Raw genomic sequence first — 24,884 nt, 5'->3', positions numbered from 1 at the left:
ATCCTCAGTGATCCCCCTGCCTCTGCCTCCCTAGGGCTAGCATTAGACCACATATGACCCTTGCAGCAAGTCTTAAAGTATGTGAATATAAAGTGTTTTCCCGCATGATGACACAACATAAATCCTGCCACCTGGCCTATGCTTTTCTTTGCATCAATATTGTAAATACCATCTCGGTTTACTGCATTTGCTTAGTGTTCTTTACTATGGATTCAGCAATGTATACTTAAATAAGTTCAAGACTGCCAAAACATTAAAGACATACATACAATAACAGGTAAATATTTCTAACGATAGTCCACCACTTTAGCATAAAGTCAGTCTGCTAGCTACCGTCACATGGCTAGAGACTTCCTGGACTAAGGTCCAATTTAGAGGCACAGTGACTGCCTGAGAGGCTCTGCTCTGATCCATAGTGTAAATGAGAAATAGTTCCCTCCAGATAAAATCTCAACACAGGAAGTTTTCATGAAGCTACAAAATACTATCAAGCAGAGAAGGAAGAGATCAGTATTAAATAATATGTTTCATTTTCAGAAAAAAGAATGTGTTGATGCTCATTTACATGGAGCAGGAAATACAGCAAGATTCAAGGCTCAGTTTCTGCAAATGGCAAGAGCAAAAGCAGGCTGAGAAAGCTTTCCCTCCTACTATACAACTCTACAGCTCTTCAAGTCAATCTACAAACAGTTTAAGCAGCAGAGACGACAGTAAAATACCACATTGAGCATTCAAAGAATCAGTCGCAAATACCACCAAACTCTGTAATGACCATTCCTTTATCCTCCCATCTACTTTAAGTACAGAAAGGAGCTTTTGTTTTGTTTTGTTTTACCTGCAGGACATTCTGAGTAGGTGCCCAAGGAATTGGATTCATTCTTGATCCTCACTTCTGCATAAGTGATTTCTGAATCCATATCAAGAAAAGACCTGCCTCCCTCAGAAGGCGCACCTCATTCCCTCTCTAAGGCTCTGTAGTACGTGAGAACCAATCGTGGCTACAAGTTGTCATATCACACAATTGTATGAAAGAAGTGGCATGTCTCGCTGAGATAAGCCACATGAGAGCAAGAAACCACAGCACGGAAGTGCTCAGGTCTCACAGGAGAGATGCAACCTCTTAATACAAAAAAAAAATAAGAATTGTAGCCCTCAAACACACTCAGTGAGGTATGCACACACTACAAAGTGGAAACTCAAAGGGGGAAGAAAAGAAATAGGAAGGAGGGGAAGAGGAACCATGCTATTAGGAAACTCTGCCCTGAGACACAGCAAACAAACATCCATGCAGTTCCATATGCAAACCTGGTTTCGGGAAAACCAGACCACATGAGCAAACATTTAAGTCATGACTTTGATTTTTGGCTGAACAAACAAATTTTGATACCACATTCCAGAGGACCATTGGCTCGCCATTGTGTGGGCTCCCACTTTTCTCTCAGCTACCTTCAGTGTGGGGAAGGCAAAGCTCAGATCCTGTTTCTTCTGAAACTGCTCCTCTGAGCACTCTGCCTCCTGCCACAGGTTCATAACTACCTGCATGGGGACTCTCCACTCATTTTGCTATTGGTCACATCCAGACCTCCTGAAACAGCTCTGGATAGTAACTATGGGAGGACTCTGTCCTCTTCTGTGCCTCTCTTCCATTAATTCCTATACTCCTCAGCACAGGCTCTAAATGTTCACTGCACTGTTTGAAAATCAAATGGATTACTGTGTATAAGTGGGGACAATTAAATTAGTTGCTGAAGATGGAATAATTTGAGTCCCTCCCACAGACATCTTCCAACTCATAACCACAAACTCATCCTCCAGTTTTTCCAAATACTTCCCTTCTTTGACTCTCCTCTGGCTACTCCCATGCTCTTACATATAACATGCATGCATAAAATACACACACACAGCTTGATTTTATTGGTTTTCTCTTGCTTTTATATACAAACATGCTAAACATATTGAAAACCATGGGTTCATACTATAACCTCCATTTTAATATAAAGCCACAGGTTTCATTTTATTTCCCAAATTTAGCATTTCTAATTTACATATATGAGTAAAAACAAATATATGCTCACATCTCTATCTCAAACTCCCAAGTGATAATCTTTTGGATGCTACCCATCTCCTTCCCACAATGACTCTAATACTTCACTAAGAGGCCTGTCCTTTCTGGGTGGCCTCTAAACCTCAGGTCAAGCTTATGTCCCCTGAAGTGATCTCTTCCTCCCTTAGGCTGGATATACCCACACGGACCAGACACTTTGCTGAAGTTCTTACACTGTGTAAAACCTGCTTCGACTGGCTTCTGCTCTGACTTGTGGTGCTGATCTCTGGGGGGACTCCACTCAGCCTCCCTGGGGTTTTAGCCCTCTACCAAAGTCACCGAGATGGACAGAAACACTAATCATCATCCTGGAAGGTATTGAGTGACCATACAGAGACATCCCACCAAGCAGACAGCATTCTTACCTTGCCAGTCTCTGAAACTGACATCATTTCTGCCTTCTACATAGACACCCTCCTCATCCTAAGTGACTACTAACACCCAGTGCCAGGTCATCCAGAGCCAGGCAAGAATACTCTCCTTACCTTAATAGACAGTAATGTCCCACAGCGAGCTTTCCCCCATATACACTCTTTGCCATGCCTGGTCTACCCTCTGCAAGGAAACTTGTAATGAGAATTTTGCAATTTTGGTTTCTTTTTTTTTAAAGCCCAGAAATGTAAGAATATATTTTTATTTTAATCCAAGATATGGAGATATGGGTTTGTTACAAACTCATCACAGCAGCTAACTGTGATTAACCTTGTACTATAGTGGTGCTGTGATTTTGCCAGTGTCAGACAGTTTCTGCAATATATCATGTTTGGAACTTTTCAGAGGGCATATAAATTCTAGAGCCCCAATAGACAGGGTTAATGATTCTTTGGGGAAGGGGGGTGTTGTTAGTTGTCATGCTCAAAAAAGAAAAAGAATAAAATTCAAGGATTCTCTCTCTCTCTCTCTCTCTCTCTCTCTCTCTCTCTCTCTCTCTCTCTCTCCACAATCTATCTTTTTTTCTTCTGTCTAGTTATAGTGGATGAAATGATAAGGAGTGAGAACAAGGTGTGAGAAAAGTGAGAACAGACAGAGTAGCAAAGATAAATGATTTTTAAAAAGACAGGCAATAAGTGTCCTCTCAACCTGGGGCTCAAAAATTTAAGATTAAGCCTTCCAGTATCAATCTGTGCCTAGAGCTGAGGCTGTTCCACAGCCCTCAGACATAAAACCTGCCTTCAGGGAGCTGGTCTGCCAGGAGTGCTCTCATTCTAAAGACCACAGACTCACAGGCTTACAGGAGGGACAAGTCCCAGTCAGAGACAGCAAGACCAACTAACATCAGAGAGAACCAGATGGCAAGAGGTAAGCACAAGAAACTAAGCAACAGAAACCAAGACTGCATGGCATCATCAGAACCCAGTTCTCCCACCACAGCAAATACTGGATAACCAAACACACCAGAAAAACAAGACTTGGATTTAAAATCAAATCTCATGATGATGATAGAAGACTTTAAGAAGGACATAAATAACTCCCTTAAAGAAATACAAGAGAACACAGATAAACAAGTAGAGGCCTTAAAAAGGAAACACAAAAAAAAAATTCCTTAAAGACTTATATGAAAACACAACCAAACAGGTGAAGGAATTGAAGAAAAACATCCAAGATGTAAAAATGAAAATAGGAACAATAAAGAAATCACAAAGGGAGACAACCATGGAGATAAAAAAACCTAGGAAAGAGATCAGGAGTCATAGACACAAGCATCACCAACAGAATACCAGAAAGTGAAGAGAGAATCTGAGGGGCAGAACATACCATAGAAAACAATGACACAATAGTCAAAGAAAATACAAAAACAAAAAGCTCCTAACCCAAAACATCCAGAAAATCCAGGACACAATGAGAAGATCACACCTAAGGATAAGAGGTATAGAAGAGAACAAACATTCCCAACTTGAAAGGCCAGTAAATATCTTCAACTTAATTACAAGAAAACTTCCCTAACCTAAAGAAAGAGATGCCCATAAACACACAAGAAACTTACAAAACTCCAAACACATTGGACCAGAAAAGAAATTCCTCCTGTCCCATAATAGTCAAAACACCAAATACACAAAATGAAGAAAGAATATTAAAAGCAGTAAGGGGAAAATGTCAAGTAATATATAAAGACAAAATTATCAGAATTACACCAAGCTTTTCAAAAGAGATTATGAAAGCTAGAAGATCCTGGACAGATGTCATACAGACCCTAAAAGAACACAAATGCCAGCCGAGGCTACTATATCCAGCAAAGTTCTCAATTAACATAGATGGGAAGGGCACTCCTGAGGCTGCAGAGCGGAAGAGACCACCAACTCTGCTCACCCCTGCCCACATCCCTGGCCCAAGAGGAAACTGTATAAGGCCTCTGGGCTCCCGTGGGGGAGGGCCCAGGAGCGGCAGGACCCCTGTGCCTGAGACACCGCCGGAACCTGAAAGAAACAGACCGGATAAACAGTTCTCTGCACCCAAATCCCGTGGGAGGGAGAGCTAAACCTTCAGAGAGGCAGACAAGCCTGGGAAACCAGAAGTGACTGCTCCCTGCACACACATCTCGGACGCCAGAAGAAAAAGCCAAAGACCATCTGAAACCTGGTGCACTGAAGTTCCCGGAAGGGGCGGCACAGGTCTTCCTGGTTGCTGCTGCTGCAGAGAGCCCGTGGGCAGCACCCCACGAGCGAACCTGAGCCTCGGGACCACAGGTAAGACCAAATTTTCTGCTGCAAGAAAGCTGCCTGGTGAACTCAAGACACAGGCCCACAGGAACAGCCGAAGACCTGTAGAGAGGAAAAACTACACGCCAGAAAGCAGAACACACTGTCCCCATAACTGACTGAAAGAGAGGAAAACAGGTCCACAGCACTCCTGTCACACAGGCTTATAGGACAGTCTAGCCACTGTCAGAAATAGCAGAACAAAGTAACACTAGAGATAATCTGATGGCGAGAGGCAAGCGCAGGAACCCAAGCAACAGAAACCAAGACTACATGCCATCATCGGAGCCCAATTCTCCCACCAAAACAAACATGGAATATCCAAACACACCAGAAAAGCAAGATCTAGTTTCAAAATCATATTTGATCATGATGCTGGAGGACTTCAAGAAAGACATGAACACACTTAGGGAAGCACAGGAAAACATTAATAAACAAGTAAAAGCCTACAGAGAGGAATCGCAAAAATCCCTGAAAGAATTCCAGGAAAACACAATCAAACAGTTGAAGGAATTAAAAATGGAAATAGAAGCAATCAAGAAAGAACACATGGAAACAACCCTGGATATAGAAAACCAAAAGAAGAGACAAGGAGCTGTAGATACAAGCCTCACCAACAGAATTCAAGAGATGGAAGAGAGAATCTCAGGAGCAGAAGATTCCATAGAAATCATTGACTCAACTGTCAAAGATAATGTAAAGCGGAAAAAGCTACTGGTCCAAAACATACAGGAAATCCAGGACTCAATGAGAAGATCAAACCTAAGGATAATAGGTATAGAAGAGAGTGAAGACTCCCAGCTCAAAGGACCAGTAAATATCTTCAACAAAATCATAGAAGAAAACTTCCCTAACCTAAAAAAAGAGATACCCATAGACATACAAGAAGCCTACAGAACTCCAAATAGATTGGACCAGAAAAGAAACACCTCCCGTCACATAATTGTCAAAACACCAAATGCACAAAATAAAGAAAGAATATTAAAAGCAGTAAGGGAAAAAGGTCAAGTAACATATAAAGGGAGACCTATCAGAATCACACCAGACTTTTCGCCAGAAACTATGAAGGCCAGAAGATCCTGGACTGAGGTCATACAGACCCTAAGAGAACACAAATGCCAGCCCAGGTTACTGTATCCAGCAAAACTCTCAATTAACATTGATGGAGAAACCAAGATATTCCATGACAAAACCAAATTTACACAATATCTTTCTACAAATCCAGCACTACAAAGGATAATAAATGGTAAAGCCCAACATAAGGAGGCAAACTATACCCTAGAAGAAGCAAGAAACTAATCGTCTTGGCAACAAAACAAAGAGAATGAAAGCACACAAACATAACCTCACATCCAAATATGAATATAAAGGGAAGCAATAATCACTATTCCTTAATATCTCTCAATATCAATGGCCTCAACTCCCCAATAAAAAGACATAGATTAACAAACTGGATACGCAATGAGGACCCTGCATTCTGCTGCCTACAGGAAACACACCTCAGAGACAAAGACAGCCACTACCTCAGAGTGAAAGGCTGGAAAACAACTTTCTAAGCAAATGGTCAGAAGAAGCAAGCTGGAGTAGCCATTCTAATATCAAATAAAATCAATTTCCAACTAAAAGTCATCAAAAAAGATAAGGAAGGACACTTCATATTCATCAAAGGAAAAATCCACCAAGATGAACTCTCAATCCTAAATATCTATGCCCCAAATACAAGGGCACCTACATACGTAAAAGAAACCTTACTAAAGCTCAAAACACACATTGCACCTCACAAAATAATAGTGGGAGACTTCAACACCCCACTCTCATCAATGGACAGATCATGGAAACAGAAATTAAACAGTGATGTCGACAGACTAAGAGAAGTCATGAGCCAAATGGACTTAACGGATATTTATAGAACATTCTATCCTAAAGCAAAAGGATATACCTTCTTCTCAGCTCCTCATGGTACTTTCTCCAAAATTGACCATATAATTGGTCAAAAAACGGGCCTCAACAGGTACAGAAAGATAGAGATAATCCCATGCGTGCTATCGGACCACCACGGCCTAAAACTGGTCTTCAATAACAATAAGGGAAGAATGCCCACATATACGTGGAAATTGAACAATGCTCTACTCAATGATAACCTGGTCAAGGAAGAAATAAAGAAAGAAATTAAAAACTTTTTAGAATTTAATGAAAATGAAGATACAACATACCCAAACTTATGGGACACAATGAAAGCTGTGCTAAGAGGAAAACTCATAGCGCTGAGTGCCTGCAGAAAGAAACAGGAAAGAGCATATGTCAGCAGCTTGACAGCACACCTAAAAGCTCTAGAACAAAAAGAAGCAAATACACCCAGGAGGAGTAGAAGGCAGGAAATAATCAAACTCAGAGCTGAAATCAACCAAGTAGAAACAAAAAGGACCATAGAAAGAATCAACAGAACCAAAAGTTGGTTCTTTGAGAAAATCAACAAGATAGATAAACCCTTAGCCAGACTAACGAGAGGACACAGAGAGTGCGTCCAAATTAACAAAATTAGAAATGAAAAGGGAGACATAACTACAGATTCAGAGGAAATTCAAAAAATCATCAGATCTTACTATAAAAACCTTTATTCAACAAAATTTGAAAATCTTCAGGAAATGGACAATTTCCTAGACAGATACCAGGTATCGAAGTTAAATCAGGAACAGATAAACCAGTTAAACAACCCCATAACTGCTAAGGAAATAGAAGCAGTCATTAAAGGTCTTCCAACCAAAAAGAGCCCAGGTCCAGACGGGTTTAGTGCAGAATTCTATCAAACCTTCATAGAAGACCTCATACCAATATTATCCAAACTATTCCACAAAATTGAAACAGATGGAGCACTACCGAATTCCTTCTACGAAGCCACAATTACTCTTATACCTAAACCACACAAAGACACAACAAAGAAAGAGAACTTCAGACCAATTTCCCTTATGAATATCGACGCAAAAATACTCAATAAAATTCTGGCAAACCGAATTCAAGAGCACATCAAAACAATCATCCACCATGATCAAGTAGGCTTCATCCCAGGCATGCAGGGATGGTTTAATATAAGGAAAACCATCAACGTGATCCATCATATAAACAAACTGAAAGAACAAAACCACATGATCATTTCATTAGATGCTGAGAAAGCATTTGACAAAATTCAACACCCCTTCATGATAAAAGTCCTGGAAAGAATAGGAATTCAAGGCCCATACCTAAACATAGTAAAAGCCATATACAGCAAACCAGTTGCTAACATTAAACTAAATGGAGAGAAACTTGAAGCAATTTCACTAAAATCAGGGACTAGACAAGGCTGCCCACTCTCTCCCTACTTATTCAATATAGTTCTTGAAGTTCTAGCCAGAGCAATCAGACAACAAAAGGAGATCAAGGGGATACAGATCGGAAAAGAAGAAGTCAAAATATCACTATTTGCAGATGACATGATAGTATATTTAAGTGATCCCAAAAGTTCCACCAGAGAACTACTAAAGCTGATAAACAACTTCAGCAAAGTGGCTGGGTATAAAATTAACTCAAATAAATCAGTTGCCTTCCTCTATACAAAAGAGAAACAAGCCGAGAAAGAAATTAGGGAAACGACACCCTTCATAATAGACCCAAATAATATAAAGTACCTCGGTGTGACTTTAACCAAGCAAGTAAAAGATCTGTACAATAAGAACTTCAAGACACTGAGGAAAGAAATTGAAGAAGACCTCAGAAGATGGAAAGATCTCCCATGCTCATGGATTGGCAGGATTAATATAGTAAAAATGGCCATTTTACCAAAAGCAATCTACAGATTCAATGCAATCCCCATCAAAATACCAATCCAATTCTTCAAAGAGTTAGACAGAACAATTTGCAAATTCATCTGGAATAACAAAAAACCCAGGATAGCTAAAGCTATCCTCAACAATAAAAGGACTTCAGGGGGAATCACTATCCCTGAACTCAAGCAGTATTACAGAGCAATAGTGATAAAAACTGCATGGTATTGGTACAGAGACAGACAGATAGACCAATGGAATAGAATTGAAGACCCAGAAATGAACCCACACACCTATGGTCACTTGATTTTTGACAAAGGAGCCAAAACCATCCAATGGAAAAAAGATAGCATTTTCAGCAAATGGTGCTGGTTCAACTGGAGGGCAACATGTAGAAGAATGCAGATCGATCCATGCTTATCACCCTGTACAAAGCTTAAGTCCAAGTGCATCAAGGACCTCCACATCAAACCAGACACACTCAAACTAATAGAAGAAAAACTAGGGAAGCATCTGGAACACATGGGCACTGGAAAAAATTTCCTGAACAAAACACCAATGGCTTATGCTCTAAGATCAAGAATCGACAAATGGGATCTCATAAAACTGCAAAGCTTCTGTAAGGCAAAGGACACGGTGGTTAGGACAAAACGGCAACCAACAGATTGGGAAAAGATCTTTACCAATCCTACAACAGATAGAGGCCTTATATCCAAAATATACAAAGAACTCAAGAAGTTAGACCGCAGGGAAACAAATAACCCTATTAAAAAATGGGGTTCAGAGCTAAACAAAGAATTCACAGCTGAGGAATGCCGAATGGCTGAGAAACACCTAAAGAAATGTTCAACATCTTTAGTCATAAGGGAAATGCAAATCAAAACAACCCTGAGATTTCACCTCACACCAGTGAGAATGGCTAAGATCAAAAACTCAGGTGACAGCAGATGCTGGCGAGGATGTGGAGAAAGAGGAACACTCCTCCATTGTTGGTGGGATTGCAGACTGGTAAAACCATTCTGGAAATCAGTCTGGAGGTTCCTCAGAAAATTGGACATTGAACTGCCTGAGGATCCAGCTATACCTCTCTTGGGCATATACCCAAAAGATGCCTCAACATATAAAAGAGACACGTGCTCCACTATGTTCATCGCAGCCTTATTTATAATAGCCAGAAAATGGAAAGAACCGAGATGCCCTTCAACAGAGGAATGGATTCAGAAAATGTGGTACATCTACACAATGGAATATTACTCAGCTATCAAAAACGAGTCTATGAAATTCGTAGGCAAATGGTTGGAACTGGAAAATATCATCCTGAGTGAGCTAACCCAATCACAGAAAGACATACATGGTATGCACTCATTGATAAGTGGCTATTAGCCCAAATGCTTGAATTACCCTAGATCCCTAGAACAAACGAAACTCAAGACGGATGATCAAAATGTGAATGCTTCACTCCTTCTTTAAATGAGGAAAAAGAATACCCTTGGCGGCGAAGGGAGAGGCAAAGCTTAAAACAGAGACTGAAGGAACACCCATTCAGAGCCTGCCCCACAGGTGGCCCATACATATACAGCCACCCAATTGGACAAGATGGATGAAGCAAAGAAGTGCAGACCGACAGGAGCCGGATGTAGATCGCTCCTGAGAGACTAGCCAGAATACAGCAAATACAGAGGCGAATGCCAGCAGCAAACCACTGAACTGAGAATAGGTCCCCCGTTGAAGGAATCAGAGAAAGAACTGGAAGAGCTTGAAGGGGCTCGAGACCCCAAAAGTACAACAATGTCAAGCAACCAGAGCTTCCAGGGACTAAGCCACTACCTAAAGACTATATATGGACTGACCCTGGACTCTGACCCCATAGGTAGCAATGAATATCCTAGTAAGAGCACCAGTGGAAGGGGAAGCCCTGGGTCCTGCTAAGACTGAACCCCCAGTGAACTAGACTATGGGCGGAGGGCGGCAATGGGGGGACGGTTGGGAGGGGAACACCCATAAGGAAGGGGAGGGGGGAGGGGGATTTTGCCCGGAAACCGGGAAAGGGAATAACACTTGAAATGTATATAAGAAATACTCAAGTTAATTAAAAAAAACGTTTTAATAGTGTAAAAAAAAATGAACTATAAAATATTGTTTCAGAAACTTATCAAAATGCATGATTTTGTTAATTCGTCCTTTTGTAAGCTGAATACCATGGTAAAACAGGGAGTCTATCTTACTCAGATAGTTCTCGGGTATCTACATTCTCCTTGTAAAGTGCTTTCATTCTTCTAACCATTCAAATCTATGTTCTATGTATACTGTCTGGAGGTGCATTATGCTTGATTTTAAAAACATAAAGCAAACTAAGAATGATTTTACTTTAAGAAAGGCATAGCTCAAAGAATTTAAATGATTAAATGATAGAAAAGAAATGATACTAGTATTACTGGAGAAAAGAAGGGAAGAAAAGCTATACATTTTACATATTTGGCTGTGTGTATCTCATTGCATGTGTCTATTCTGGGAGTTTGTTTTAGTGATGGACTTGAAAATGCTGGATACATGTCTTGAATCGATTAAAAAATACCTGAGGAAAAAAAAAAAAAAACATAGATGGAGAAACCAAGATATTCTATGACAAAACCAAATATACACAATATCTTTCCAAAAATCCAGTCCTACAAAGGATAATAGACGGAAAACTTTAACACAAGGAGGAAAACTACACTATAGAAAAAGCAAGAAAGTAATCGGCTTGCAACAAACCCAAAAGAAGAGAGACACACAAACATAATTCCACCTCTAACAACAAAAATAATAGGAAACAACAATCGCTATTCCTTAATATCTCTTTTTTTCTCTTTATTATGTTTTTTTCCTCCATCTTTATTAATTTGGGTATTTCTTATTTACATTTCAATTATTATTCCCTTTCCCGGTTTCCGGGCCAAAATCCCCCTAACCTCTCCCCCTCCCCTTCTATATGGTTGTTCCCCTCCCCATCCTCCCCCAATCACCATTCTCCCCCCGAACAAACTTGTTCACTTGGGGTTCAGTCTTGGCAGGACCAAGGGCTTGCCCTTCCACTGGTGTTCGTACTAGGCTATTCATTGCTATCTATGAGGTTGGAGCTCAGGGTCAGTCCATGTAGTCTTTGGGTAGTGGCTTAGTCCCTGGAAGCTGTGGTTGGTTGACATTGTTGTTCGTATGGGGTCTCAAGCCCCTTCAAGCTCTTTCAGTCCTTTCTCTGATTCCTTCAACAGGGGTCCTGTTCTCAGTTCAGTGGATTGCTGCTGGCATTCGCCTATGTATTTGCTGTATTCTGGCTGTGTCTCTCAGGAGAGATCTACATCCAATTCTTGTCAGCCTGCACTTCTTTGCTTCATCCATCTTATCTAGTTTGGTGGCCGTATATGTATGGGCCATATGTGGGGCAGGCTCTAAATGGGTGTTCCTTCTGCCTCTGTTTTAAACTATGCCTCCCTATTCCCTCTCAAGGGTATTCTTGTTCCCCTTTTAAAGAAGGAGTAAAGCATTCCTTTTGGAATCATCCTTGAGTTTCATGTGTTCTGTGCATCTAGGGTAATTCAAGCACTTGAGCTAATATCTACTTATCAATGAGTGCATACCATGTGTGTTTTTCTGTGATTGAGTTACCTCACTCAAGATGATATTTTCCAGTTACATCCATTTGCCTATGAATTTCATAAAGTCATTGTTTCTGATAGCAAAGTAGTATTCCATTGTGTAGATGTACCACATTTTCTGTATCCATTCCTCTGTTGAAGGGCATCTGGTTCTTTCCAGCTTCTGGCTATTATAAATAAGGCTGCTATGAACATAGTGGATCACGTGTCTTTGTTATATGTTGGGGCATCTTTTGGGGATATGCCCAAGAGAGGTATAACTGGGTTCTCAGGTAGTTCAATGTCCAATTTTCTGAGGAACCTCCAGACTGATTTCCAGAATGGTTTTACCAGTCTGCAATCCCACCAACAATGGAGGAGTGTTCCTCTTTCTCCACATCCTCGCCAGCATTTGCTGTCACCTGAGGTTTTGATCTTAGTCATTCTCACTGGTGTGAGGTAGAATCTCAGGGTTGTTTTAATTTGCATTTCCCTTATGACTAAAGATGTTGAACATTTCTTTAGCTGCTTCTCAGCCATTCAGCATTCCTCAGTTGTGAATTCTCTGTTTAGCTCCGAACCCCATTTTTTAATAGGGTTATTTGTCCCCCTGCGGTCTAACTTCTTGAGTTATCTGTATATTTTGGATATAAGCCCTCTCTCAGTTGTAGAATTGGTAAAGATCTTTTCCCAATCTGTTGGTTGCCGTTTTGTCCTAACCACAGTGTCCTTTGCCTTACAGAAGCTTTGCAGTTCTATGAGATCCCATTTGTTGATTCTTGATCTTAGAGCATAAGAGCCATTGGTGATTTGTTCAGGAAATTTTCTCCGGTGCCATTTGTTCGATATTCTTCCCCACGTTTTCTTCTATTAGTTTGAGTGTATCTGGTTTGATGTGGAGGTCCTGGATCCACTTGGACTTAAGCTTTGTACAGGGTGATAAGAATGGATCGATCTGCATTCTTCTACATGCTAATCTCCAGTTGGACCAGCACCTGAAAAGGCTATCTTTTTCCATTGGATGTTTTTGGCTCCTTTGTCAAAAATCAAATGACCATAGATGTGTGGGTTCATTTCTGGGTCTTCAATTCTATTCCACTGGTCTATCTGTCTATCTCTGTTCCAATACCATACAGTTTTTATCACTATTGCTCTGTAATACTGCTTGAGTTCAGGGATAGTGATTCCCCCGGAAGTCTTTTTCCTTAATATCTCTTAACATCAATGGACTCAATTCTCCAATAAAAAAACCTAGACTAACAGACCGGATAGGTAAAGAGGACCCAGTATTTTGCCTTATACAGAAAATGCACTTCAGACCCTTCCTCAGAGTAAAGGGCTGGAAATTTTTTTTCCAAGTAAATGGTCCCAAGAAAGAAGCTAGAGTAGCCATTCTAATATCCAATAAAGTCAACTTTCAATGAAAAGTTATCAAAAAAAGATAAGGAAGGACACTTTATACACATCAAAGAAAAAAATCTACCAAGATGAGCTCTCAATTCTAAACATCTGCATTCCAATTGCAATGGCACCCACATTCATAAAAGAAACTTAACTAAAGCTCAAAACACACTTTGCACCTCACACAATAATAATGGAAGACTTCAACACACCACTTTCATCAATGGACAGATCATGGAAACTAAACAGAGGCACAGTGAAACCAGCAGAAGTTATGAACCAAATGGTTTTAGCAGCTATTTCTAGAACATTTCATCCTAAACCAAAAGGCCATATCTTCTCAGCACCTCATGGTAACTTCTCAAATATTGACCATGTAATTGGTCACAAAATAGGCTTCAATAGATACAAGGAGATTGAAATAATCCCATACATCTTATCAGATCACCACGAACTAAGGCTGATCTTCAATAACAACAAAAACAATGGAAAGCCCACATACACATGGAAGCTAAACAATGTGTACACAATGACAACTTGGTCAAGGAAGAAATAAAGAACTTAAAGACTTTATTATAGAATTTAGTGAAAATAACCATTGCCAGGAGTTTCTTGTATGAATTTTGGGGAAGCTGATGATTGTCTCATTCCCCAGGCTTCTCCTCCTCTCACTCTGGAAGCACAGTTGGTTAGAGATTAACTCTTTCTCTGGACCCCAATGGAGGCATTAGAGAAAAGACTGAAGGAGCTGAATGGGTTTGCAACACCATAGGAAGAACAACAATATCAACCAACCAAACCCCACCAGAGCTCCGAGGAACTAAACCACTAACCCATGAGTACACATGGAAGGACCCATGACTCCAGCCACATATGTAGCAGAGGATGACCTTGTTCAGTATCAATAGGAGGAAAAGCCTTTGGTCCTGTGATGGCTCATTTCCCAAATGGAAGGTGTTGAGGTGGGAGTGGGTGGGTGGGAGTGGGAGCACCGTCATAGAAGCAGGGGGAGGGGGAAGGGAAGAAATAATATTTGAAATGTAAAACCATGAAATATCCAAGAAAAAATAAATTTAATAAAGTGGTCTGTTCCATCAGATTGTCCTTCTGCTTTTTGAGCTCTTCTCTCACCCATCCACCCTCTGGCACAGTGTGTCTCCTTTTTCTTCCTGTGGGAAGTCCCCTTTCTCTTGCTCAATCACTGGGCCTGACCTTTTATGTTCTCCCTTTTCGACGTTCCTCGCTTTCCTGTGCTTCCAACTCCGCCCACAGTTCTCCCAGTTGCACAGCCAACTGTACTGTCCTTTCAGAAACAAAAGAGTAGACTGAACCCTTCTGTTTCCACCTCCACCTTTCTTTGTATTTTGCACCCCTCCATTTACAGCTACAGTTTTTCCAACTCCTCAGCCAGTCTTTCAAACTTTTTTTGAAACAAAATATATGAAGATAGAAAGAAAAAAAAACAGAAAATCCCTGTGGAAGCAATACTAGGGGTACCCCAGCAGTAGCAGCTGCAATAAACTTTTTGCTGGCTTCTTAAAACCAAGTATCCATAGCTTCCTTCTGCCAAATCTTTTATGGCATTTAAAATCAAATTTCCCATTTTAATTTAATTTTTTTCTTTTATTTAATTTTATTTTTCTTGGATATTTGATGTATTTACATTTCAAATGTTATCCCTTCCCCCCCCATCCCATACCCTTCTCCCCCTGCTGCTATGAGGATGCTCCCACTCCCACCCACCCACTCCAACCTCAACACCCTGGCATTACCCTACACTGGGGAAACGAGCCTTTGTAGGTTGATGTCATTATAGTGGAAGGCAGGTACAGGATAGAATGAGGCCTGTCATGGACTAGAAGGAAGGAGGGGCAGGAGAAAAGTTTTAGAAAAAAGGAGAAGGAGGCGGAACAAGGAGAAGGAGCTAGAGGAACACAGTGGCAGATGTTAAGATTCTTCTCTGTGCATAGACACAGGTTGTTATGAATATTTTTAAGGGATTGGTGTGTACAGCATTTCATGCTATCTAGATAATTATACCTTATCAATTGGATCAGAGGTTACTGTGTGGTGTGTTCTTTCATGTGGCAACTTAATTGAGTTCAAGAGAAGGTGCAGTGGCAGGACTCACCAAGCCCGTCACAGAATTGGGATGTGTATGCCTAGCGTGGTCACAACTCACCAAGGGAACTGTGAGTGAAAGCAAAGCATCGTGGCAAAATGCCACACTGAAACGGGTCGCAGACCGCCCCAGTAGCAGAGAGCCACCAGGAGACATACTAATAAAAGATACATTATGGTTAGTTCCATTTGGCCCCACGGATACTGGACCTAACACTAGAGACCAGAGTGGCAAGGTGCCATGCTGAAACAGCCTGAGGACAGTCGGGATCACAAAGGACTTGGTGGCAGTGTGGAGCCCTTAAAATAAACTAGTGCTAGTTCTTACGGCCTGACCAAGCTAGAATTAGCCAGAGAGCATCTGCCCGGGGAAAAGAAAGAGCCCAGGAGAGAAGGGCTGATCAGTACACACCGAAATGGTCTCACTTTATTTTTCACTGCAACAAGCCTTCACAGGACCAAGGGCTTTTCCTCCTATTGAGCTGGACAATCCCATCCTCTGCTACATATGTGGCTGGAGTCATGGGTACCTCCATGTATACTCATTAGCTGGTGGCTTAGTTCCTGGGAGATCTTATGGGGTCTGGTTGATTGATATTGTTGTTCTTCCTGTGGTGTTGCAAACCCATTCAGCTCCTTCAGTGTTTTCTCTAACACCTTCACTGGGGTCCCCTTGCTCAGTCCAATGGTTAGCTGCAAGCATCCTCATCTGTATCGATCTGCATCTGGCAGAGCCTCTCAGGAGATACCCATATCTGGCTCCTTGTCAGCAAGCATTTTTTTTTACATCAGCAATAGTGACTGGATTTGGTGTCTGCATATGAGATAGATCCCCAAGTGGGACACTCTCAGAATGACCTTCTCTTCAGTCCCTGCTCCACTCTTTGTCCCTGTATTTCCTCCCATGAGTATTTTGTTTCCCCATCTAAGAAGGAATTAAGCATCAACAGTTTGGTCTTCCTTCTTGGGCTTCAAATGATCTGTGAATTTTTTCTTAGGTATGTCAAGTTTTTGGGATAATATCCACTTCTCATTGAGTGCATACCATGTGTGTTCCTTTGGGATTGGGTTATCTCACTCAGGATGATATTTTCTAGTTCCATCCATTTGACTAAGAATTTAATGAAGTCGTTGTTTTTAGTAACTGAACAGTAGTCCATTGTGTAAGTGTATCACATTTTCTGTGTCCATTCCTCTGTTAAAGGGCACCTGGGTTCTTTCCAGCTTCCAGTTATTATGTTATATGTTATTTGTTATATGTTGGGGAATCTTTTGGGTATATGCCCAGGTGTGGTATAGCTGGGTCCTCAGGTAGTGCAATGTCCAATTTTCTAAGGAAGCTCCAGATTTATTTCCGGAGTGATTGTAACAGCTTGCAATCCCACCAACAATGGAGGAATGTTCCTATTTCTCCACATCCTCAACAGCATCTACTGTCACCTGAGTTTATGATCTTAGCCATTCTAACTGGAGTGAGGTGGAAACTCGGGGTTGTTTTGATTTGCTTTCCTCTAATGACTAAGGATGTTGAACATTTCTTTAGGTACTTCTCAGCCATTTGATATTCCTCAGTTGAGAATTCTTTGTTTAGTGCTGTACCCCATTTATTAATAAAATTATTTGTTTCTCTGTAGTCTAACTTCTTCAGTATTTTGTATATTTACAAAATTTACAAATTGTATATTGTAGATTTTAGCCATCTATTGGCTGTAGGATTGGTAAAGCTATTTTTCCAATCTGTTGATTGCCATTTAGTCCTAATGACAGTGTCCTTTGCCTTACAGAAGCTTTTGAAATTTTATAAGGTCCCATTTGTCAATTCTTGATCTTAGAGCATAAGCCATTTGTCTGTTCAGGAAATTTTCCCCTGTGCCTATGTGTTCGAGGCTCTTGCCTACTTTCTCTTTTATTAGTTTTGGTGTATCTGGTTTTATGTGGAGATCTTTGATCCACTTGGACTTTGGCTTTGTACAAGGAGATAAGAATGGGTCAATTTGCTTTCTTTTACATTCAGAACTTCTGTTGAACCAGCACCATTTGTTGAAAATGTTGGGTTTTTTCCCATTGGATAGTTTTAGCTCCTTTGTCAAAGATCAAGTGACCATAAGTATGTGGGTTTATTTCTGGGTCTTCTATTACATTGATCTTCTGTCAATGTACTGTACCTGCCTGTTTCTGTACCAATACCTTACAGTTTTTATCAGGATTGTTCTGTAATACAGTTTGAAGTCACGGATGGTAATTCCCCCACAAGTTCTTTTATTGTTTAGAATAGTTTTCGCCATCCTGGGTTTTTGCTTTTCGAAATAAATTTGCAAATTGTTCTTTCTAACTCTATGAAGAATTGAGTTGGAATTTTGATGGAGATTGCATTGCTTTTGGCAAAATAGCCATTTTTACTATATTAATCCTGCCAATCCATGAGCATGGGAGATCTTTCCATCTTCTGAGATCTTCAATTTCTTTCTTCAGAGATTTGAAGTTCTTATCATACAGAACTTTCATTTGCTTGGTTAGAGTCACACCAAGGTATTTTCTATTATTTGTGATATAGTGAAGGGTGTCATTTCTTAGGTGCTCTTACTAGACTATTCAGCCTTTTTAATCCATTGAGTAGAGGAAGGATACTGATTTGTTTGAGTTAATTTTATATCCAGCCACTTTGCTGAAATTGTTTATCAGTTGTAGGAGTTCTCTGGTGGAATTTTGTGCTCACTTCAGTATACTATCATATAATCTGCAAATAGTAATATTTTTACTTCTTCCTTTCCAACTCTAATCCCTTTGACCTCTATTTGTTGTCTAATTGCTCTGGGTAGGACTTCTAGTACTATATTGAATAGGTAGAGAAAAAGTGGGCAGCCTTGTGTAGTCCCTGATTTTACTGGGATTGCTTCAAGTTTCTCCATTTAGTTTGATGTTAACTAGTGGTTTGCTGTATATTGCTTTTACTATGTTTAGGTACGGGCCCTGAATTCTTGATCTTTCCAAGACTTTTCTTTTCTTTTTTTTTTAACATCTTTACTAACTTGGGTATTTTTTCATCTTTATTTATTTTTTCTTTTTTTTGTATTTATTAACTTGAGTATTTCTTATTTACATTTCAATTGTTATTCCCCTTCCCGGTTTCCAGACCAACATCGCCCTAGCCCCTCCCCCTCTCCTTCTGTATGGATGTTCCCCTCCCCATCCTCCCCACATTACCGCCATCCACCCAACAATCATGTTCACTGGGGGTTCAGTCTTGGCAGGACCAAAGGCTTCCCCTTCCACTGGTGCTCTTACTAGGATATTCATTGCTATGTATGCAGTTGGAGTCCAGGGTCAGTCCATGTATAGTCTTTGGGTAGTGGCTTAGTCCCTGGAAGCTCTGGTTGGTTGGCAATGTTGTTCATATGGGGTCTCAAACCCCTTCAAGCTCTTTCAGTCCTTTCACTAATTCCTTCAAGGGGGTCCCGTTCTCAGTTCAGTGGTTTAATGATGGCCTTGGCCTATGAATTTGCTGTATTCTGGCTGTATCTCTCAGGAGAGATCTACATCCGGTTCCTGTCAGTCTGCATATCCTGGCTACATCCATCTTATCTAGTTTGGTGGCTGTATATGTATGGACCACAGGTGGGTCAGGCTCTGAATGGGTGTTCTTTCTGCCTCTGTTCTAAACTTTGCCTTCCTATTCCCTCTCAAGGGTATTCTTGTTCCCCTTTTAAAGAAGGAGTGAAGCATTCCCATTTTGGTCATTCTTCTTGAGTTTCATGTGCTCTGTGCATCTAGGGTAATTTGAGCATTTGGGCTAATATTCACTTATCAATGAGTGCATACCATGTGTGTTTGGGTTACCTCACCCAGGATAATATTTTCCAGTTCTAACGATTTGCCTATGAATTTCATAAAGTCATTGTTTTTGATAGCTGAGTAATATTCCATTGTGTAGATGTACCACATGTTCTGTATCCATTCCTCTGTTGAAGGGCATCTGGTTCTTTCCAGTTTCTGGCTATTATAAATAAGGCTGCTATGAACATAGTGGAGCACGTGTCTTTTTTATATGTTGGGGCATCTTTTGGGTATATGCCCAAGAGAGGTATAGCTGGATCCTTAGGCAGTTCAATGTCCAATTTCTGAGGAATCTCCAGACTGATTTCCAGAATGGTTGTACCAGTCTGCAATCCCACCAAAAATGGAGGAGTGTTCCTCTTTCTCCACATCCTCGCCAGAATTTGCTATCACCTGAGTTTTTGATCTTGGCCATTCTGACTGCTGTGAGGTGAAATCTCAGGTTTCTTTTGATTTGCATTTCCCTTATGAGTAAAGATGTTGAACATTTCTTTAGGTGTTTCTCAGCCATTCGGCATTCCTCAGCTGTGACTTCTTTGTTTAGCTCTGAACCCCATTTTTAATAGGGTTATTTGTCTCCCTGCAGTCTAATTTCTTGAGTTCTTTGTATATTTTGGATATAAGCCCTCTATCAGTTGGAGGATTGGTAAAGATCTTTTCCCAATCCGTTGGTTATTGTTTTGTCCTAACAACAGTGTCCTTTGCCTTACAGAAGCTTTGCAGTTTTATGAGATCCCATTTGTTGATTCTTGATCTTAGAGCATAAGCCATTGGTGTTTTGTTCAGGAAATTTTCTCCAGTGCCCATGTGTTCGAGATGCTTCCCCACTTTTTCTTCTATTAGTTTGAGTGTATCTGGTTTGATGTGGAGGTCCTTGATCCACTTGGACTTAAGCTTTGTACAGGGTGATAATCATGGATCGATATCCATTCTTCTACAGGCTGACCTCCAGTTGTACCAGCACCATTTCCTGAAAAGGCTATCATTTTTCCATTGGATGTTTTTGGCTCCTTTGTCAAAAATCAAGTGACCATAGGTGTGTGGGTTCATTTCTGGGTCTTCAATTCTATTTCATTGGTCTATCTGTCTGTCTCTGTACCAATACCATGCAGTTTTTATCACTATTGCTTTGTAATACTGCTTGAGTTCAGGGATAGTGATTCCCCCGGAAGTCCTTTTATTGTTGAGGATAGTTTTAGCTGTCCTGGGTTTTTTGTTATTCTAGATGAAGTTGCAAACTGTTCTGTCTAACTCTCTGAAGAAATGGATTGCTACTTTGATGGGGATTGCATTGAATCTGTAGATTGCTTTTGGTAAAATGGCCGTTTTTACTTTATTAATCCTGCCAATCCATGAGCATGGGAGATCTTTCCATCTTCTGAGGTCTTCTTCAATTTCTTTTCTTCAGAGGCTTGAAGTTCTTATCATACAGATGTTTCACTTGCTTGGTTAAGGTCACACCGAGGTATTTTCTATTATTTGGGACTATTACGAAGGGTGTCATTTCCCTAATTTCTTTCTCGGCTTCTTTCTCTTTTGTATAGAGGAAGGCTACTGATTTAATTAATTTTAATTTTACTGATTTGAGTTAATTTTATACCCAGCCACTTTGCTGAAGGTGTTTATCAGCTTTAGTAGTTCTCTGGTGGAACTTTTGGGATCACTTAAATATACTATCATATCATCTGCAAATAGCGATATTTTGACTTCTTCTTTTCCAATCTGTATCCCCTTGATCTCATTTTGTTGTCTGATTGCTCTGGATAGAACTTCAAGAACTATATTGAATAAGTAGGGAGAGAGTGGGCAGCCTTGTCTAGTCCCTGATTTTAGTGGGATTCCTTCAAGTTTCTCTCCATTTAGTTTAATATTAGCTACTGTATATGACTTTTATTATGTTTAGGTACGGGCCTTGAATTCCTATTCTTTCCAGGACTTTTATCATGAAGGGGTGTTGAATTTTGTCAAATGCTTTCTGAGCATCTATTGAAATGATCATGTGGTTTTGTTCTTTCAGTTTTTTTATATAATGGATCATGTTGATGGTTTTCCGTATATTAAACCATCCCTGCATGCCTGGGATGAAGCCTACTTGATCATGGTTGATGATTGTTTTGATGTGCTCTTGGATTTGGTTTGCCAGAATTTTATTGAGTATTTTTGCATCAATATTCATAAGGGAAATTGGACTGAAGTTCTCTTTCTTTGTTGGGTATTTGTGTGGTTTAGGTATAAGAGTAATTGTGGCTTCATAGAAGGAATTCGGTAGTGCTCCATCTGTTTCAATTTTGTGGAATAGTTTGGATAATATTGGTATGAGGCCTTCTATGAATGTCTGATAGAATTCTGCACTAAACCCGTCTGGACCTGGGCTCTTTTTGGTTGGGAGACCTTTAATGACTGCTTCTATTTCCTTAGGAGTTATGGGGTTGTTTAACTGGTTTATCTGTTCCTGATTTAACTTCGGTACCAGGTATCTGTCTAGGAAATTGTCCATTTCCTGAAGATTTTCAAGTTTTGTAATATAGGCTTTTGTAGTAGGATCTAATGATTTTTTGAATTTCCTCTGAATCTGTAGTTATGTCTCCCTTTTCATTTCTGATTTTGTTAATTTGGACACACTCTCTGTGTCCTCTCGTTAGTCTGGCTAAGGGTTTATCTATCTTGCTGATTTTCTCAAAGAACCAACTTTTGGTTCTGTTGATTCTTTCTATGGTCCTTTTTTTTCTACTTGGTTGATTTCAGCTCTGAGTTTGATTATTTCCTGCCTTCTACTCCTCCTGGGTGTATTTGCTTTTTTTGTGTTCTAGAGCTTTTAGGTGTGCTGTCAAGCTGCTGACATATGCTCTCTCCTGTTTCTTTCTGCAGGCACTCAGAGCTGAGTTTTCCTCTTTTTTCAAGACTCTTATCATGAAGGGGTGTTTAATTTGGCAATTGCTTTCTCAGTATCTAATGAAATGATCATGTGGTTTTTTGTCCTTCAGTTTGTCTATGTAGTGGATTAAATTGATGGATTTCCCTGTATCAAACCATTCCAAGTATCCCTGGAATGAAGCCTATTTGATCATGATAAATGATCATTTTAATGTGTTCTTGGATTTGGTTTGCAAGATTTTTTTGGACTATTTTTGCATTGATATTCGTGAGGAAAACTGGCTGAAGTTTTCTTTCTTTGTTGCACCTTTGCAAGGGTTAGGTATAAGAGTAGTTGTGGCTCCAAAGAACGAATTGAATAGTGTTCCTTCTGATTCTATTTTCTGGAATAGTTTGAAGAGTATTGGCAGTAGGTCTTCTTTGAAGGTCTGATAGAATTCTGCACTAAACCCATGTGGTCCTGTGCCTTTTTTTTTTTTTTTTTGGTTGGGAGACTTTTAATGACTGCTTTTATTTCTTTAAGAGTTATGGAACTGTTTGTATTGTTTATCTTATCCTGATTTAAGTTCAGTACCTGGTATCTAAAAAATTGTCCACTTCCTCCAGATTTTCCAGTTTTGTTGAATATAGGCTTTTGTAGGTTTTTCCTCAGTTTCTGTTGTTTTATCTCCCTTTCATTTCTAATTTTGTTAATTTGGATACTGTTTCTCTGCTTGCTGTTTCTTTGTTTCTCTGGTTAGGCTTGCTAAGGGTTTATCTATCTTCCTAATTTTCTCAAGAACCAGCTCTTGGTTTTGTTGATTCTTTGTATAGTTCTTTTTTTTTTCTACTTGGTTAATTTCAGCCCTGAGTTTAATTATTTCCTGCCTTCTACTTCTCAGGTGTATTTGCTTCCTTTAGTTCTAGCGCTCTCAGATGTGTTGTCAAGCTGCTAGTGTATGCTCTCTCCAGTTTCTTTTTGGAGACACTCAGAGCTATGAGTCTCCCTCTTAGCACTGCTTTCATTGTATCCCATAAGTTTGGATATGTTGTGCCTTCATTATCATTAAATTCTAAAAAGTCTTTAATTTCTTTCTTTATTTCTTCCTTGATCAAGTTGTCATTAAGTAAAGCATTGTTCAGATTCCGTTCTTGAGTTCTTTGTATATTTTCGATATAAGGCCTCTATCTGTTGTAGGATTGGTAAAGATCTTTCCCCAATCTGTTGGTTGCCATTTTGTCCTAACCGCAGTGTCTTTTGCCTTACAGAAGCTTTGCAGTTTTATGAGATCCCATTTGTTGATTCTTGATCTTAGAGCATAAGCCATTGGTGTTTTGTTCAGGAAATTATTGCCAATGCCCATGTGTTCCAGATGCTTCCCTAGTTTTTCTTCTATTAGTTTGAGTGTGTCTGCTTTGATGTGGAGGTCATTGATCCACTTGGACTTAAGCTTTGTACAGGGTGATAAGCATGGATCGATCTGCATTCTTCTACATGTTGACCTCCAGTTGAACCAGCAACATTTGCTGAAAATGCTGTCTTTTTTCCATTTGATGGTTTTGGAACCTTGGTCAAAAATCAAGTGACCATACGTGTGTGGGTTCATTTCTGGGTCTTCAATTCTGTTCCATTGGTCTATCTGTCTCTCTCTGTACCAATACCATGCAGTTTTTATCACAATTGCTCTGTAATACTGCTTGAGTTCAGGGATAGTGATTCCCCCGGAAGTCCTTTTATTGTTGAGGATAGTTTTAGCTCTCCTGGGTTTTTTGTTATTCCAGATGAGTTTGCAAATTGTTCTGTCTAACTCTTTGAAGAATTGGATTGGTATTTTGATGGGGATTGCATTGAATCTGTAGATCGCTTTTGGTAAAATGGCCATTTTTACTATATTAATCCTGCCAATCCATGATCATGGGAGATCTTTTCATCTTCTGAGGTCTTCTTCAATTTCTTTCTTCAGAGTCTTGAACTTCTTATTGTACAAATCTTTTACTTTCTTGGTTAAAGTCACACCGAGGTACTTTATATTATTTGGGTCTATTATGAAGGGTGTCATTTCCCTAATTTCTATCTCAGCTTGTTTCTCTTTTGTGTAGAGGAAGGCAACTGATTTATTTGAGTTAATTTTATATCCAGCCACTTTGCTGAAGTTGTTTATCAGCTTTAGTAGTTCTCTGCTGGAACTTTAGGGATCACTTAAATATACTATCATATCATCTGCAAATAGTGAAATTTTGACTTCTTTTTTTCCGATCTGTATCCCCTTGATTTCCTTTTGTTGGCTGATTGCTCTGGCTAGAACTTCAAGAACTATATTGAGTAAGGAGGGAGAGAGTGGGCAGCCTTGTCTAGTCCCTGATTTTAGTGGGATTCCTTCAAGTTTCTCTCCATTTAGTTGAATGTTAGCAACTGGTTTGCTGTATATGGCTTTTACTATGTTTAGGTATGGGCTTTGAA

At 39.9% G+C, this 24,884-nt stretch overlaps 1 protein-coding gene across 2 annotated transcripts in view; it reads right to left on the bottom strand.

Moving 5' to 3' along the window:
• The window catches only part of Clec4a2 (C-type lectin domain family 4, member A2), a 63,343-nt gene extending 62,153 nt beyond the window's left edge, over positions 1 to 1,190 (bottom strand). The window contains exon 1 of one of the 2 annotated variants that reach the window (XM_087656991.1): positions 836 to 1,190. In XM_087656991.1, coding sequence (XP_087513117.1) covers positions 836 to 917 — 82 coding nt within the window. In that variant the 5' untranslated portion in view covers positions 918 to 1,190. The remainder of the gene's footprint in view (positions 1 to 835) is intronic. The other variant, NM_001005880.1, reaches the window with a different exon arrangement.
• Positions 1,191 to 24,884: the final 23,694 nt, after the last annotated feature.

This window comes from Rattus norvegicus, chromosome 4 (assembly GCF_021556685.1).
Source record: "Rattus norvegicus strain SHRSP/BbbUtx chromosome 4, alternate assembly SHRSP_T2T, whole genome shotgun sequence".
In the NCBI taxonomy this organism is placed as follows: Eukaryota; Metazoa; Chordata; class Mammalia; order Rodentia; family Muridae; genus Rattus; species Rattus norvegicus.
This window is presented reverse-complemented; position numbering and strand designations above follow the sequence as displayed.